Source organism: Heloderma suspectum, chromosome 2, assembly GCF_057233095.1.
Source record: "Heloderma suspectum isolate Gila_16-S chromosome 2, 16-S_ref, whole genome shotgun sequence".
Taxonomy (NCBI): Eukaryota; Metazoa; Chordata; class Lepidosauria; order Squamata; family Helodermatidae; genus Heloderma; species Heloderma suspectum.
In genome coordinates this window covers 346,469,410-346,488,548 of record NC_139459.1, presented here as the reverse complement: position 1 = coordinate 346,488,548, position 19,139 = coordinate 346,469,410, and the positions used below count along the sequence as shown (strand labels likewise).

Here is a 19,139-nt window from a genome sequence, read left to right as displayed (position 1 = left end):
CTGTCACTGAACTATCATCCCTACCAAGGTCAGCACGACTTACTCCTGATATACAGCATCATTTATTTATTTGTGGCATTTATATAATGCTGAATATAATAATCTCTCAGCAGTTCACAATCATAGCCTTAACGTAGAGTATTTAGCCAAGCGCTCTTGGATATATATCTTTCAGGGTACAATCCTATGCATGTTTAGACAGAAAAAGTCCCAGCATTTGCTAGCCAGCCATGCTGGCTAAGGAATGCAGAGTTAATGACTGCAGTGTACAACAGGCACAGAGGAGACTTCAGAGCTATATCAGAGAATTTTAGAGCCTCAGAGGTCATCTAGCGCAACCTCAATGCAGGAATGCATGCTCGGGGGAAGGAGGCAGTTGGTCAGTGATCCTCAGTGTGAGAAAACACGAACGTTCATTCGTGACATTTTGGATGTAATGATGCACCTGCAGAATCATCGGCGTTATCTCCCCATGGTACAATCCCATGCCACCAGGAAAGCACATATGAATTCTGCAAGCATGTGGCCAGGGGGGAAACACATGGTTCTTTCCCAGTGATTAGAACCCTGTCAGGAGGGCAATGATTGGAGCACAGACCAAGGTGACTACTCCCACCCACATGGGTGATGCATTCACTCACACACACACACACACACACACACCCCTTCACTGACTTAGTTGGCAATGTCGCTGCAGTTGCTTTTATGCTAGTTTCGATGAGGATAAACACTTCTGTCTGCCTGAGTCAGTGTCTTAGCATCTTTATATACTACACAGGGGAAGGTCCTCTCAAGCAGCGTGGGATTATCTCATGGGGAAATGGCTCTCACACTGCTGTGGGATTCTGAAAAAGACATAGTCCTAATTTAGTCATGGTCGCAATGGTTGGCCTTGGGCAAGCCAATTATCTTTCAGCCTCAGTTTCTCCATTTGTAGAATGCAAATAATAATTATTATTACTCACGTACTTTCACAAGTTGTAATAAAAAGATGTTTACTTGCTTTAAGCCTCCAGGTTTGCGCAAGGTTAAAACAAATAATGTATAACCTGGCCTACTTCAGAGTAACAATCTGAACATATCCTCCTTTTGCTTGTCCACTCCCTTCCTGTCAACAGCACATGGTCCCTTCTTTTTCTAAACCATGTGATTTTTTAATTTCTCCAAAATAAATTTCTTTGTTTGTCAACGTTCCATTACAGACACCTTCCTCCTGAACAAGTACTATGTTTATGAGCATTCCGTGCCATCGCAACACCTCGGGCCAATCACTGGGAGGGGTTCACAGAGAGCTACTTTTTAAAAAAATCTGCCATTTCTGTGTTGGAAGGGAATACACTGCACAACTTTAGGGCAAGTTGGAGTGGATCAAATGACTATGCTTGCTGGTGATGATGGGAGTTGTAGTCCAACACATCTGGAGGACACCAGGTTGTACAAGGCTGCATTATTACATGCAAAAATACAAAACTACTTGACCTCAGCACCCCATTCTAATGAGTTTAGAGCAGTGGCCTATTGTGGTCTCGGGAAAGGGAAGACACTTCCCCTTTCTTAAAAACAAAACAGGTCTGCCTGTTATTTTTGTAGTTGCTACCTTCCCATCCAATTAAATTTAAGAAAACTAAAGAGATATCAATTAATGTTCTTTGCCTAGCATTAGGAAGTAGTGAAGTTCATCAAAGCTAACCCTATGATGTCATCCTGGGTCTCTCCTCTCCATTTGGGACTAGACACTTGAGAAGTATTGTCTGCATTCCACACTTCCAAATACTGAGGATTCACATACTCCTATTTTGCCAGGTCTAGAGGCTATTCCAGTTGGATGGGCATCCCAAATCAAGTCTTTGAGATGGAACCCAAATATTCTTTCCCTACACAGGGAGGCAGGAACAGCACAAATATGGATAAGAAGGAGACATCAGTACTGAATTAAATCTAGGAACAGGTTCAATGGAGGGAGAAGATAGGCTAAAACTTAAGAACATACGAAGAGCCTGGTCAGCCCAGACCCACCAACATCTCCAGTTTTGGGGGAAGAACCATAGCTCAGTAGTGGAGCTCATACTTTGCATGCCAAAGGTCCTGGGTTCCTGACATCTCCTTGGCTTGGAAAGAGTCCTGTCTGAAACCCCAAAGAGATGCTGCCAGTCAGTGTAAACAGACAATATTGAGCTAGATGAACCAAGATGGTCTGATTTTAAATTGGCACTCTATTCAGAACCACAAGGACTAGAATCTTACTTTTGTTGTAAGAGAAGGACCACAGCTCAGTGACAGGGCACATGCTTTGTATGCAGAAGGTCCCAGGTTTTATCCCTGGCATCTCCAGGTAAGACTGGGAAAGACCTCTGTCTTTAACCCTAGAGAATCATTGCCAATCAGTGTAGACAGACAATGCTGAGAGAGATCGACCAATTATCCAATTCAGTATAAGGCAACTTCCCATGTTCCTACCTAGTCCAGAATTCTGTTCCAGTAGCAGCTAGCCCTATAAGGAAGGCTGAGTGCCGAAGAATCGATGCTTTCGAACTGTGGTGCTGGAGAAGACTCTTACGAGTGCCCTGGACTGCAAGGAGGTCAGATCAGTCAATCCTAAAGGAAATCAACCCTGAGTGCTCATTAGGAGGACAGATGCTGAAGCTCAAATATTTTGGCCACCTAATGCGAAGAGAAAACTCTCTGGAAAAGACCCTGATGCTGGGAAAGACTGAAGGCAAAAGGAGAAGGGGATGGTAGAGGATGAGATGGCTAGATAGCATCACTGATGCAATTAATATGGACTTGAGCACACTCCGGGAGAGAGCGCAGGAGAGGAAGGCCTGGCGTGCTATGGTCCATGGGGTCACGAAGAGTCGGACACGACTGAATGACTGAACAACAAGCAGCTAGCCAGACTCTTCTAGGAAGTATAAACGCAGCAACACCCCATCTCCTATTTGTCCCCAGCAACAGGTATTGAAAAGTGCATTGTTCTGAACATGGAAGGTTCCACCATGGAGGTAAGGAGGAGCAGGCAAGTGCCACAGAACCAGAGAGAGGGGAAAAATGTACAAAGCTGCAGGGGGAAGGAGGAAGAGGAGGCTGGAACCAGACATGGGCCACCTGCAGTTCTAACCGATATTAAATAAATAAAATATTCTGTTCTTTTAAATCTGTTATTGTATTTTAAATCTCTGCATTGCTGCTAGGTTTTATTTTGGTTTTAATTTTATACGGTACCTTTAAACTTTTAAAGTGCATATTATATACTGCATTTTGTGGTTTTAATTGTTGTGAACCATCCAGAGAGCTTCGGCTATTGGGTGGTATAAAAATTTAATTAATTAATAAATCATAATTGTTAAGATGTATATCCTGCTCTTCCATTAAGAAGCCCAAAGCAGCTTAAATTAGGTTCCTGAGCAACCTCCCCATTTCAGGCATAGACCAATCTTGAGACCTGCTTCGTTTGGATGCTGAAATGGCATCAGAACTCAAGATCATTCCCTGCATTGCACCAGGGGGAATTTTAAACGCTAAAAGGCACAGACACACCAGTAGCGGTTGCATACTACTGAATAGCGATGGGGAACCCGTGGCCCTGTAGTTGGACTCCAACTCCCATCATCCCTGACCAGCAGCCATCCTGGCTGGAGCCAATGGGCACTGGAATCCAACAACATCTGGAGGGCCATAGTTTGCTCACTCCTGAGATTGAAGAACGCTGCAGCATGCCACTGGACAGAAGTCACCCTCTGCTCCCAGAACATTCCAAAAGCAACAGAGCTTTAAAACCTAACGAGCTTCAGAAATTAACATTGCAAAAAGGTACACATTACCTCGGACGATTTTACTAGCCTGCTAAAGGGCTAGTGAGCTATGCTTCCATGAGGTTGCAGAGAAGGGAAAATTCAACATGGAGATGCAGGCTAGTAAAAAAACAAAAACAAAATTGCTTTCTACCAAGTGAACTGATGGTGGACAGACAGATGGAGCAATTCGTCCCTCCCTTACTAGCCTACTGCGATTCCATGATGGTGGAGAAAGAGACTTTCCTTCCTCCGCATCTAACATGGAACTGGTGCGCAGAGGAAGGATGGAGTGAACCTTCCTTCCTCTGCCAGCCCCTGGTCACCTATGATGATCAGGCAACTTGGAAAATAAAAGCTTGGTCCTGTGGATGGATTGCCAGGAGACGAGAGGAATGTTTGGATGAAGAATATAGCATGATGAATTTGCCCTGGATGAATTTCAGTTGTTCAAGTTGGAGGATGCGGACAAAGTACTTGGTCAAGTTTGCCTGACTGTTGTATGCTCGACCCCTGCTATTCTTGACGTATTGCATCTAACAGGAAGGGGATGCCCCTATGGGTTGGAAACCCGCTTTGAGAGAAGAGGGGTGGTACCATCATCTTAAAAGAGACGGTGATCAGGCCGTTCCTTTTATCAGTTGGGGCTGACACACCAACTGTGACCCTACCTGGATAGAGGTAGCCTTGCAACAGTTATTCATGCTCTGGTAACTTCCCGTTTGGATTAATGCAACATGGGAATGCCTTTGAAAAGGGTCCGGAAATTCCAGCTGGTCCAAAATAGGGCAACTAGATTGTTAATGGGGACTGGCCAATACAATCACATGGTATGCCAACCTTTTGCCATCTGCACTGGCTGCCAGTCCATTTCCAGGCCCAATTCAAAGTGCTGGTTTTAATTTTTAAAGCCCTAAATGGCTTGGGGCCAGGTTACCTGAAGAAGCATCTCCTCCCATGTTTACTTATCCATACACTAAGGCAGCCTTCCCCAAACTCGTACCCTCCAGACGTTTTGAACTTCAACTCCTATCAGCCTTGGCCAGCATGGCCAATGTCAGGAATGCTGGGAGTTGGTCCAAAACATCTGGAGGGTATGAGCTTGGGGAAGGCTGCTCTAAAGTCATCCTCCTGGGCTAGATGGTAGATGCATAATAGTCCTGACTGAATCTAAGTTTGTCTGGTAATTCCAAAGGTTACCTCAAGGAATATCTCCCCCTAAACCAACCTCCCAGCCTACTATGATCTTCAAGGGAGGCCCTATTGTCTGTTTGGTGGCATGTCTGAAGCATCTCTGGCCTCAATACTGGCATGTTTTAGCTATTTATTGAAAATATAATCTGTTTACTCTGGCTTTTTCCCAGCTGCATGCTATCTTTGGACCAACCTCTAATATAATATTTTTGTATACTTTTTTGACACGTAGGTAATGGTCTTTTTGGTGCCAGGTAGAGACCTTTTTATTTTCCCAGGCATTTTAGGAACTGGTTTTAGCTCTTCTAGAACCTCGCACTGTTTTATCCCTGCTGCTTGTTTTATTTTTGGTTTTATGAGGTGTTGATGTTGATGGTTCTGTCTTGCTGTCAGATGACCCATTTTAGAGTTATCTTGGATTTTATGTTTTTAATATGTATACCTACCAGGCAGGAGGGGGGAATAAATAATCCCCTATGCCATGGGGAAAGGTCACTGCAGAGCACTACATGGAAGCAACACAAGTGAATGCTAGGGCACAAGCTTTGCATGATGGAAGTGCCATCTCCAGTTAAAAGATCTTAGGTGCTGGGACTGGGAGAGACCTTCTGCCCAAGACCTTGGTGTAGACCAGGGGTAGGGAAACTAATTTGGTATGGGGGCAACACTGTTCCACAGACTCAGCCAGTGGACCGAATAACATTAAGAGGGTGGGGCCTGCCCTGATGCCACACCCCTTCCTGTGACATCATCCAGCCCCACCCAATTATTCTTGTTTCCTGTGGAGAGAGGAGCACAGAACTCCATGCCTCTTTCTGCATGGAGAAAGGGACTCAGCCAGTTTTTGCAGGATCCGGTCCTGGAAGCCCCTACAGTCCTTTTCCTCTGCCTACAGCTTACAGGCTGGAGGTTCCCCAGCCCTTCAGCAGGCAGTACTGAGCTAGATGAACCAATGGTTTTACTTGGTGTGGGGCAGTTTCATACATTCACATGTTATAGGCGAAACATAAGGAGAAACCTCCTAATGGTAAGAGCTGTTTGACTGTACACAGAACCTGCAAGACGTTGGTGGTCTTGCAGAATTAACACATACAGACTGAAACACTGGGGCTGTTCACATGACACAACAGGCCGCCATGGTTATTTAACCCACAGCGAGGCTGTAGTGTGTACGGCTGCCATTTTGAATATGCAACCCCCGCTTGGGGGGGTTGTCATGTTGAGCGAACCTGGTGAGCCTGAGTTATCCAAGGGTTAAACTGCTCTCACATAACCCATAGTCTGTTTTAGGGTTATGCGAGAGTTGTTTATCTCTCGCATAACCCACGCTTCCTGGGTTGAAATGACACAAAACCCCCGAAAGGAGATTGCATATGCAACCTGGAGCACACAGCCACCACAGCTCATTGGCGGTTAAATAACCCACGACGAGCTACGGCATGTCATCCGAACCATGTCATCCTATGTGAGTGTGGAGGTACCCAATCTTCCATGCTTTGCAAATGGTGCCTGTGCAAGATGAAGGCATTATTATGGGAAAGTGCTAAGAGCAAAGGTGGTTGGTGGAAAATGGATGGAAATGGCTCAGACAGCCTTACCATGAGGCAGGAATGTTGTGGCCTTACTTGGCAAAGGTGGAACGTACTTCACAACCGCTCCTTGCTCCACCACCCATGCTTCTGTCTTTTGGCATTTAAAACCAACACTCTCCAAATGCATATAGAACTCCCAAGCTCTCATCCCTAGTGGGCCTCAGAACTTACTGAGGACAAGCAAAGGGCTGGATGCACCCAATCTCATCTGATCTCAGAGGCTAAGCAGAGTCAGCCCTGGTTAGTACTTGGATGGGAGACCACCTAGGAATCAGGCTTCCTACATTGAGCAGGGGGTTGGACTCCATGGTCTTGTAGGCCCCTTCCAACCCAATGGTTCCATGATTCTATTCTACGATTCTGTGACAAGGTACTTTACAGAATAAATATTACAAGGACAGAAGTTCCTCAAGTGACACTCCCAAGGAGCAGCACATCCACACTGCAAGTCTGTCCAGCAAGTCAGCTGAGTACCATCCCTAGAACCGCCAACCTTTTTGGGTCAGTGGGCATCTTTGGATTTTTGAGAGAGTGTCATGGGTGCTCTCACAAAATGGCTGCCATGTGGGAGTGGGGGCTGCCCATTCATAACATGGCTGCGATGGTAGGCGTGGCTGGTCACAAAATAATCATTTCCCAGAAAGCAAACTGGTGAGAGCTAAAAGTAAGTTGCCCAGGAACCTAAGTACAAGGCAGAGGTGGGATCTGAGCTCCAAAACATGAAGCCACTCTTTTGAACCCAAATAAAGATGGCGCTGGGGGGCAGCCCTTCGCTTTGTAGGACACCCGCCTTCCAGTTAAAAAAATAATTTAGGGTGCCACATTATGCACTTTTAGACAGAAAGTCCTACAACTCCCAGCATCCCCCAGCTAGAATGCTGGGAGTTGTAGGACTTTGTCTAAATATGCATAGGATTGCATCCTAGAAAATCTGAAGAAATAAAATAAGTCAGGAAGGGCAGGGAGTCTGGCAGGTGCCACAACAGGTGTCCGTGGGAGGGATCTCCCACTGAAGGGATCTCCCATGGGCACCATGGTGGAGATCCCTTCAGTGGTGAGGCTGCTTGCAATGAGGGAGGAGAAATATTTGGAGGAGGGTCTCAAAAAGGCCTGCAAGGAAGTAATGTAGACAGAATGAGAGAATGGTTGAAGAACAAGGGCTGGATAGGGATGCCAGCCCCCTAAACCACAAGTGGGGCACAGTACATCTTTGCATGCAAAAGGTCCCAGGTTCAATTCCCCAGGCATCTCCAGCTAAAAGCAGTCTCAGATAATAGACAATGGGAAAGAGCCCTGAGTATGAGCTACGATGGCCTATGACAGACAGAGCAGACCAAGGAGAGAGGTAACCTAGTGCCCCCTCTGATGTTTTTGACTACAGCTCCCATTAGTCCCCAGCCAGCATGGCCAATGGTCAGGGATTATTGCAGTCCAAAACATCTGGAGGGTGCCAGGTTGCCCACCACTGGAGTTGACAATCCTAGATGGTCGATGCATCAACAACCCTGACAGGATCTAACATAGTTTGGCGATTCTGAGGGAGGAAAGCACAGTAACAGCAATAGAGAAGCAAGCAGGCGGCACAGATCTGACCCTCCATGCCACATCCAAGCCCTTAAGTCCTCCTGCCCCTGTCCAAGGCCACAGGCCCCCTTGTCCTGTAGCACAAGGTGGCCATCGATGGACTGCTAGAAAATCAATACGGATGAGGTCACAAGAACCAACCACCACAGGAGGCAGCACGTCATCTTTATCAGCGGACACAGATTTGGCTGACATCCGAGAATACACATTTGACCTCGCTCTTGGTTTCTCAGTGAGTCTGGACAATTGATTTGTAACAGGAACATAGAAGGCCCAGTGTCCCACCCCTTTTCTAACTTTCAGTATCATCGTACCAGGAAGGATGGTGGGCAGAAAGCCACATTCAGAAAGTCGGCAGATGTACAGACAGAAGAGAATCTGACATTTGGAAAGATACACTTAAAAAAAAAAAAAACAGAAATCTTCCATTGCAGTTGCTTACACATATCATCAGTTCACACTCACAAGGGCTCCAGTAGATGTGGAAGCCGTGGAACAGACACACAGAGGAAGAAAACCAACATTCAAAATATGGGGTGAGCTGAGAATAGTTTTAGCTCCCTTTCAGTTCAGGCCTCAACAGGAGGAAAACACAAGAAAGCAAACGAGAGTAAAATTGGCAAAATGAGGCTTGAGAGAGGAGGATTCATCTAGACAGAAGGGTCTTTTTAAACCAACAAATGGCCATGCTGGCTGGGGATGATAGGAGCTGTAGTGTTGGACTAGACACCAAGTTGGGAAAGGCTAGTTTACACATATCCTAGCTACCTATCACTATTATCACCCACATTTTTTGAAGGAAGAGGGCAGGAGTGGAGAATTTGTGGCCTTGCAGGTGTTGCTCGACTGCCCATCATCCCTCACAATTCACTATGCTGGCTGGGGTTGATGGGATTTGCAGTCCAACAACATCTGGAGGGCTGCAAGTTGCCTTCCCCTGGAACACGGGATCGGAGAAAGTGTGTGTCTGATTTAATTCCCAAAAGAGGGATCTGGGTCGAGGTCTCTGTTTAAACTATTGACAGCCACTACAACCACCACAAATACCAAAAAACGGATAGGAAAAAGAGAGAAAGAGTAGATTTTCAAGCTACAAGAATTCAATTTAGACGGTTCAGAGACATCACATGTTTCTCTGTTTCTGTTTGGCTGCATCAGAAAGGCTACTTTCCCAGTAGGTTTTTAACTCTTGCACACTCTTCATTATGCAAGGTGCCAAGGTAATCCGCAGGTTGGGTTGGAAATGGAGTGGGGGGGGGGCGAGTTAGGAAGATACTGGGTTGCATCCACTCTTAGTCATGCTTAAAGCAGCCCCACTGAAATCAATGGGCCAATTTAGTCGTGACTAACTGAAGTCCCACTGATTTCAAGGGGTCCGCTCTAAGCGTGAGCACACAGTGCAATCTTACACGTGTCCACTCAGAAGCAAGCTCCATTGAGTTCAATGGGGCTTACTCTCAGGTAAGCATAGCAGAGGTCTGGATCAACCCAATTTTTAGGAAAACTTAAAAAAACAGGAATCTTGCCAAAGAGGCGGGAGGGAGCTCCTTCACACCCCCTTTTTGGCTCTCACTCTCACTAGTTCCTAGCCAGGGAGGAAGGGGGGGGGGGGCAGGAAGACCAGAAAGACATGGCTTGCCTTTTCTTTCCTCCGGAGACGGAGGTCATTAAAAAAAAAGGTGGGGGTGAGAAATCCGCAATAAAATTCAAGACAAGGACCTGACAGCCGTTTATCGGGGTTTCGTTTGTTTGTTTTGTCGGGGCGGGGGGGGGTAGCTTCCTCTCTCCTCGATTTCCTCTAAGGGGGGGAAATGTAGCAAAAGGCGCACCGGACCAAACACACAGAGCGAGACAGCGAGCCCGCTTACCTTTACAAACAGCTCGACCTGGGGCTGTTCTTCGGCCATGGCGGGGTCGGGGGGAGGCTTCTTAGCGCTTCTTCGGATTTAAAACGAGGATCCGAAGTGGCGACTGGGTTGCGGGGGGAGGAAAAGGCGGCCGCGTCTCCCAGCTCCGAAGAGTCTCTCGCAACTTCAACCAACTTCCCTCCGCAGCTCGCGGGGCCACGCCCAGGAACTGAGCCTGGGCGCTCTCTGAGTCACCGCCGAGGAGACGGGCGGATGGGAGCCGAGAGAAAGCGAGAGAAAAGCGGGAGGGGATCGGCCAGGCCAAGCGGGGCTGCCGGGGGCGCGTGGCGTGGGTGGATTCAGCTTCCCCCACCTGGTCCCCCTTTCCTCCAATTACGCGCACATCCACACCTCGGCCCCTCTCTCCTTGCACCTTCTTAGCATCTCCCTGAAATCCTAAGAAGTTGAGGGGTGGGTTGTTTCTTAGCTGGGGGAGGCCGAGGCTGGAGACCGGGTGTTTTTTTAAAGCATTGTTAGAAGTTGGCCTCAGGGAGCCATCGCTTCCGACGAGACACACGGTTCCTTTTGTCGAACAGGTTTCTCAAGCTTTGGCCAGGATAATCAAACCCCGCCGATCCTGTTTACCCGAGGGAAGAGCACAACAGCGGGTTGACGGTAGATCTGGATCTACTGGGAGATCTCTGGGTGATCTGCGGGAGATGGGCAAGGATCTCTGACGCCCAATTTAACCATAGAAGCAACAAAATGACTCCCTTCCCTGGCTTGAATTGGACGGCTAAAATGAAATGAAGAAAGCTTGGGGTAAAGAGCAAGAGGGGATTTTTGTGTAAAAGGGCTGTGCGTTCTGGTACCCAAAATAAAGTCCTGGGATCAGGGGTCTTTCATTCGTAGTGTATGTGGTTTGCACCAGACTCCAATTGGTGGATCTCAGGGTTGTCATAAAACAACACCACCAAAGTAGATCCTGGAAATGTGAAGTCTGCCCACCCTGCCATAGAAACCAGGAGTAGGGGACACCTATCTCCCCACCTATACAGTTCAGTGTGAAGCACATTACTTGAATGATAGTTCCACTGAAATCAAAGCAACTGGGATGTTTCACAGAATACAGGGCTGGAAACCTGGGTGTGCCACAACTGAGAGCTGCAGCCAGTAGTGACTCTCTGGCACGTGGCACTTTGTGCTTACAAGGTCTTCTGTTTGCCACATTGATGCATTACATATTTAGATGTAATTCCCTAGGGAGGTGGTGGGCTCTCCCACACTGGAGGCCTTCAAGACGAGGCTGGACAGCCATTTGTCAGGGATGCTCTGACTTGGATTCCTGCATTGAGCAGGGGGTTGGACTCGATGGCCTTGTAGGCCCCTTCCAACCCTACTCTTCTATGATTCTATGTCTACTTTAAAAAAATACCTTTTAAAAAAGTTCATTCACGAAGAGGCCTTCTAAGTAACAGGTTTCACTTAGGGGACTAAGACTTGACAGGGTTTGTAGAATTGTGATAAGTGGGGAGAAAATGATTAGGAATTACTTTCTCTCCCAGAACACTAACCTTTGGGGGCCTCACAGTAAACTTGACTTGGCAGTAAATTCTGGACACAATATTTATCTGTTGCCTTTTAACAAGCACAATTTCCTGGAGGACAGGTCTATTCATGGATAACCAGCCATGGCAGCTCAGTGGAACTTTAACCTTCAGAAGCAGTAGACCTCTGGATACCCCTATAATAGGATAAATGACCATCTTGTATACTTGTGAGCTTCCTAGGATATCCAGCTGGCCTCTTTTGATGGGAATACAGTTCCAAAGGCCTATTTATTCCAATCAAGGAATGGAGTACGATAGATTAATTCCCTGCCTTCTGTTTCAGTTCTCTTCTCCTCCTCCTGCTCCATTTCCTCTCTTTTGTTCTCTCTCCCCCATTTTCTGGCCTGTTTCTTCTCCTTCATCATCATCTTATTATTTCTGCTGCTCCTGCTAATCTCTTATTGCTACAAAAATTGTTATTATGGCTAAATTATTATTATTCCTTATTACTAAAATGCCCGTTATTATGACATTTATGTGTTTGCAGGAAAGGAAGGCCTGTGTATACGTCAAGGATCTGTATCAGTGCAGAATGCCCAGCATCTACTCTGACTCTGAGAGAACTCAGCTGGAACCCCTTGGAAGCAAATCTGACCCTGTCTGCTTAGCTCCACCTGGATCCTGAACCTGGGTTATTCTACAGCAAAGATAGGCAAGCTGGATGACCTCCAGATGTTTTTGACTACAACTCCCATAACCCCTGGCCATTGGTCAGGGTGAATGGGGCTGATGGGAGTTGTAGTCAAAACATCTGGAGGGCATGAAATGGCCTATACCTACTCTACAGACAGAATCTTGTGAAGTAGCTTTTATAGAGAGAGATAATACTAAATATTCCATGTAATCTTTTATTGAGACTGAGGAACAGCAATTACCCAAAGCCACATTATGCCTCCATAGCAGACAGGTATAACAAACTCTCTTTTTTCTTTACCCCTTCCTGCTGTGGGGTTGTAGCTCAGTGGTAGAGCATCCCCTAAAGCAGAGGTGTTGAACCTTTGAATTCAGCCCAAGGTCAGACTTCGGTTTCAGAGAAATTCTAGGGAAGGCTGAATTCCAGAGGTGACTGGGAACAAAGGCAAAATAGGGTGGGGGCAAAGGGGCAGAATACCAAATACCAAAAATGCCAGCATATTTTAGCTTAAAGCTTTTACTGCCAGGAACTAAGCTGGAGGGGAGGCATTAAATCCTTTTTGAATGGGGTGCGGGGGTGGGGATGCGCAAAAGCTGGGGTCAGCTGTCAGGGGAAAGGGGGCTAGGGGAAGGGCTAGATTGTGACTCCTAGATGGCCAAATTTGGCCTATGGGACTGAAATTCTGCATCCCTGCCCTAAAGACAAAACAGGAAAAAAAGATGAGTAGTGATTCACCAGGGACCAGAAAATCAAGGCTGTTCTAGTAAATAGGGACAGGTAGAATGCATGCAAATGATAACTGGCAGGGGGAGATCAGTTATAGGCAGGGACAGGAATTATGGCTCCTGGGAAGCTTAGAGCAGGGATAGGTGGACATCAGGTTTGTGGGATCTACTTTGTTTTTTACTACAAATCTACTAACCGGAGCCTGGTGCAAAAGACAAACTCTTTGAACAAAAGGATTCTGAGGACAAGGAATTTGTTTTGAATACCAGAACCAAAAAAAAGGAGCTCAGAGTCCTTCCACACAAAAATCCACTCCTGGTTTTCATCCCAAGCTTTCTCCATTTCAGCAATATCATTTTGGGTAGAGGTGGGGGGGGGGAATCATTTTGTTGCAGCTGTTGTTAAACAACTGCTAATCTACAGCAAATACAGTAGTAAATCCAGATCTCTTTTCTGCCCAGCCCTGAATTAGAGCATCAGAAATGATGAACAGGCTTGGGTTTCCCACTGCTACTGATCTTCCCTTCCAATTTATTTAATTCATTTGTACCCCGCCTTTCTACCAGGAAAATGGCGCTCAAATGCTGGGGCTGTTGGCTGTGTGGGATGGTGGCCACAGCCAATAGGCTTAACGGATGCCCCACATTTTCTAGAGGCATCCTAGAAAATCCCCCAAAATCCTTTGCAATAAGCTAGCTCAGCCTTCCCCAAGCTGGCGCCCTCCAGATGAGTTGGGACTGTAACTTCCATAATACCCAGCCAGTGTAGCCAATTGTGCTGGCAATTGTGGGAGCTGCAGTCCAACACATCTGGAGGGTGCCAGGGTCATAAAGGCTGAGGTAGGCATTCCTGTGAGTTGCTAGAGGTATCATTCTTCAGCAGTGGAGTCCCACCCCAGGGTCTCTAGAACTTAAAACCTGAGTGAGTGAGGGTTGATGCATGAGCATAAACACTTGGAATGCTGAAGTCTCTCTTGAACTCTTGATAAACTTATAGTAGGATAATTAATGTTTTTTCTCAAAACAACAAATGCAGCCTTCTTGGCCATAAGAAACATTCCAAAATCTATATAGTGTAATACATTTATTAAGTCAATTCAAAGATAACAACATGTACAAGCCTTTGAGATCTTCAGATTTCTTCATCAGGCAAGATGTTACAAAAAGCAGGTTGAGGTGGGCAGGGAGGAATAGGAGGGGTGAAAGGTTGACTGGATGTTGTAGTCAAAATGTCTGCATAGTTGGGGACCAGAAGGTCTGAACATACAGGACCATCTCTGGCCCACTTGCACTGGCTGACTGTATGTTTCCAGCCTGATTCAAGGTGCTGGTTTTAACCTATAAAGACTTACACAGCTTGGGGCCACAATACCTGACAGAGTGCCTCTCCTGACACAAACCTACCCATACACTACACTCAACATCTGAGGCCCTCCTCTGGCTGCCTACTCCGAGGGAAGCTTGGAAGACAGCAACAAGGGAGAAGGCCTTCTCGGTGGTGGCCCCCAAATTATGGAATGATCACCTGGCGCCAACATTGTTTTCTTTTCGGCACCAGGTTAAGACCTTTCTCTTCTCCCAGGCATCTGGCAGCATATGATAAGTTTTCATTGATCCTGGAATGTCTTATGGTTATGGTTGTTTGCTTTCAGATTGCTTGTTTGAAGTTGTTTTAGATATGTTCTTTTGTTGATATTGTCTGTTCGTGTGTTTTTTGTGTGTAAATGACTTAATCTCTGTATACTGTATTTTTAATGTTTTTAATCTCTGTAAACCGCTCAGAGCTTTGGCTACTGGGTGGTATAGAAAATAATAATAATAATAATAATAATAATATCAGAGTCTTAAGATGGTATGGAGGAGGAGACTTTCAAAGTGGGCTCTGCCAGGTGATGTGATGGTTTCAGGTTTCAGTGCCCCTGGCACTACTCTGGAACAAGAAAGGATCAGACAACAGTTGATCCTGCATTTTTTAAAATATAAAATCCAGCTGTTAACTCAAAACTGTCTCCATCCTGGAAGAACTAGACAGGTTCATTGGTTGGAGGAAAAAAAGACGTCGTGATTAACTAGGCAGTCTTTATATTAACAAAGCTGGAGATAAATTTAGATGCTTTGCAAAGTTAAAAAAGGGGCAAAAGAAGCCAAATTGGGTAGTTTTACCTAGTAGTTGGAAGGGATGAACTGTCAGAGAATAAAGCCTCAGCTTCAGTTGGTGTAAAATCCTTTTCCTCCAGTGTAGGGTCCCACTGTTGAACAGCTAAATTTGGTATTCTTCAAGTCATACAAAAAACAAAGGCCATAAGAAAAATTCCCAAACCCAAAAGATCAAAATGCCCTCTTGTCTTTTAAATCAGGGCTGTTGCAGCCATCCAAACAGGCCAATGCAGAGTAAATGAATAGGGATGGCACAGTAGGTCTGTCGGTAACAGCGGGAGTGAGGAGCAAACTTAGGCGATGAGTCTTGAGGTGAGAGTAGGGGTGTTACAAGTACCCCCTCTTTTGGTCTATGAAATTTTGGAGGGGGGAATCCCCAAAACACCATCTGAAAACTGCTGCTCTAAGTCAAGTTCAGGCTTGTGGGATCTCCATTCTTTTTCACTAGAATCCTAATTACCGCTAACAGGAGCCACGTGCAAATTAATGGCTCAGAGGGTGCGCCCCATGCGCCATACATCGGGAAGACCTGCTTATCAGTGCCACGCATATAATGCATTACAAGGCTATCCCTATCCAGGAAATGCAGCAGTTGGGGAACCAGCCAAAGATGGTAAAATGTGCTCCAAGCCATCAAGGACACTTGGACAGTGACAGCGATGGATCAAGAAGCACTCCCCTGCTCCTTCAGTGGAAGTCTACTTCCAAACAGAACACCAACTTCCCAGACCAGGAAACACAAACAAATAGCAGGCCTGTTCAGACGTCATGCTAAGCCACCGTGGCTCGCATTTTTGAGCAACCCAAGGTGGCTTAGTGTGTCATGTGTGGGGTCAAAATCCCAACCATGATGGCTAGGAAACAACCCAGGCTAACCACCCCTCTGCAGTGGGGTTAAGGAGGCCTGGGGTGGCTTACTGCGTCATGTGGTAGGATTTCTGTTGTTAAGAGTGGCTGCTCTGCACAAAAGCACAGAGACCATACAGATGGCAACCTGGAGTGTCCACCACTCCCGCCGACGCTCTAGGCAATGCAGCCAGACTTTGTGGTCGCCGTTGCATAGTGAGAACTGGAGTGGACAGCACACACCATTTCCCAGTGCGACAGTCATTGGGATAACTGGTGGCATCAGTGGGAAGACGATACGGTAACCACAAAGTGAGATGTGTAAGTAAACCATGGTGTGGCACACGGTGCCAGGTCATGTGACGGGCATGCGCATTGTAGTTAGCCTAACCCTCCCCGCTCCATAGTTACCCTGACCACGCTTCCTCCTTTCACATCTGAATAGGGCCCGTGCCTTCATCTTTTGGGGATTCAGCTTTAATTCATTGGCCCTCATCCATCCCAGCAGTTTAACACCTTCACAGCTTCACCTGATTCAGATGACACAGAAAAAATAGAGCTGGGTGTCACTGGCATATTCATGACACCTGATTCCAAATCTCCGGATGACTTCACCCAGCAACTTCATATAGGTATTAGAGAGAGATTGAGTAGGACTGGGCAGGGACCCCCCCCATCAGACTCAATCCAGCTCAGGCAGATTTGAGGGGCCCCCAACTACCTCAGCCCCAAACCTGAAGCCCCCACACAACCCCCCAGCTCCTTACGTGGGCTGCCTCCTCCTCTGCTGCCTCTGTTGTGCCGCCGCCTTCTCCATTGCGCCGCCACCCACCTCCAGCTCCTGAGGCCTGGACTGGTGGTGACTCTTCTTGCAGGGAGTCGCCATTTTTAAAATGGCGACTCCCTGGAAGAAGACCAGTCGCTGCGCGTCCAGGCCTCAGGAGCCAGCAGCAGGCGGCGACGAAAGCAGGAGCGATGTGCCGCAAGCAGGAGCGGTGGGCAGCAGCGCAGGCGGAGAAGGCAGTGTCGCAGTGGCAGTGAGGAGGTGGCGGCAGCAGCAGAGAAGGCGGCTCAGTTAAGGACCTGGAGGCGCCGGGGGCTGAAGCTCTGAAGCGCACCGAGCACTTCGGTGAGCCCCCGACCTGCTCTGGGTCGCTTCATGCCCCCTCTGCTTCTCCTCAGAAGGGGCACAAAGTGGCCCGCTTCGACTCGGGGTTCGGGCTTCGGGCCAAAGCGGTGCATAGCTCTAATATTGAGCTTTTCTACATGAGGCCGTTAATCACTCCATCTACTTTCAATTTCATCACACAATTGAGATCCAAGCTCAAAGACCTTTTCCTTTCCTGCTTTTCTAGGTGGAGCTGTGCTATAGTGGAATAGCACAAATACAACAGCAGAAACAGCACTTTCAGAAATAATGCCCCCTTTTCTCTGTTCCAAAAAAAATGAGAAAGTCCTCTGAAAAAAACCGAAGTGAAACTGGAGAATCATGATGTCGTCTAAAAAACCTATAAACAACCATGAGTAAGGAATCACAAGCACATAACAAATGCCTTGTGTAGAAAATAGATTTCATTATATTTATTATACTGCATTTAAAAGGCTATAGGGGCCATTGTCACTTGCTGCTGTTGCTCCTAATCCTCTTTCTCATAATTACTACCAACTGCTTGCTTGACAGGCAGGGAGCAAGTAGGCAGGGGCAGCTACTGCTCCTCCTCAGCACCATCACCGTTGTCTGAAAAAGCAGGTGAACAAGCATAAGAACATAAGAAGACCCTGCTGGACCAGACCAAAGGTCCATCTAGTCCAGCATTTTGTTCTCACAGTGGCCAAACAGGAAAACCACAAGCAGGACATGAGCGCAAGGGCACCCCCCACCACCACCCATGTTCCCCAGCAACTGGTGTACTCACTGCCTCTGGTACTGGAGGTAGCACATAGCCATCAAGACTAGTAGCCATTGATAGCCTTTTCCTCCAGGAATTTGTCCAATCCCCTATTAAAGCCATCCAAATTGGTGGCCATCACTACATCCTGTGGTAGCGAGTTCCATAGTTTAACTATGTGCTGTGTGAAGCACTTTTCATCTGTCCTCAATCTCCCACCAATCAACTTCATAGTTGGGTTCTAGTATTTTGAGAGAGGGAGAAAAATGTATCCCTAGCCACATTCTCCACACTATGCATAATTTACACCTCTATCATGTCTCCCCTTAGCCTCATTTTCCCCCAGCTAAACAATCCCAGCTGTTGTAACCTTCCCTCATAGGGGAAATGCTGCAGCCTCTTGAGTATTTTACTTGCCCTTTTCTGCATTTTCCCAGCTCCACAATATCTTTTTTTAGGTGTGGTGACCAGAACTGTACACAGTATTCCAAGTGTGGTCACACCATAAGGGCAGTATGATATTGGCAGTTTTATTCTCAATTCCTTTTCTAATTATGCCTAACATGGAGTTTGCCTTTTTTTACAGCGGCCGCACACTGGGTTGACATCTTCATTGAGCTGTCCACCACAACCCCAAGATCTCTTTCTTGGTCAGTCATCACTAGCTCAAATTCCACCAGGCTATACTTGATGTTGGGATATTTTGCCCCACTGTGTATCACTATTTACACTAGCTTACGTTGAACCGCATTTGCCGTTTAGATGCCCATTCTCCCAGTTTGGAGAGATCCTTTTGGAGCTCTTCACAATCCCTTTTTGTATTAACCACCCTAAATAATTTGGTGTCATCTGCAAACTTGGCCACTTCACTGCTCACTCCTAATTCCAGATAATTGATGAAGAGGTCGAAAAGCATTGGTCCTAATACAGATCCCTGTGGGACCCCACTGTTTACTTCCCTCCATTGGGAGAATTTACCATTTAGTCCTACTCTCTGCTTTCTGTTCTTTAACCAGTTACTGATCCATAAGAGGACCTGCCCTCTTATTCCATGACTGCTAAGGTTGCTCAGGAGTCTTTGGTGAGGGATTTTGTCAGAAGCCTTTTGTTAGTCTAAGTAAACAATGTCCACCACATTACTCCCGTCTACATGTTTATTGACACTCAAGGAATTCTAAAAGGTTAGTGAGACAGGACTTACCTTTGAGGAAGCTGTGTTGATCCCTTTTCAGCAGGGCTTGTCCTTCTATATGCTTCCTAATGTTATCTT

At 46.6% G+C, this 19,139-nt stretch overlaps 1 protein-coding gene across 1 annotated transcript in view; it reads right to left on the bottom strand.

The window, feature by feature from the left end:
• Nucleotides 1–10,218, bottom strand: part of CLIC1 (CLIC family member 1) — a 33,647-nt gene extending 23,429 nt beyond the window's left edge. Inside the window, exon 1 of the mRNA XM_084840878.1 lies at nucleotides 10,030–10,218. Coding sequence (XP_084697004.1) covers nucleotides 10,030–10,068 — 39 coding nt within the window. The 5' untranslated portion in view covers nucleotides 10,069–10,218. The remainder of the gene's footprint in view (nucleotides 1–10,029) is intronic.
• Nucleotides 10,219–19,139: the final 8,921 nt, after the last annotated feature.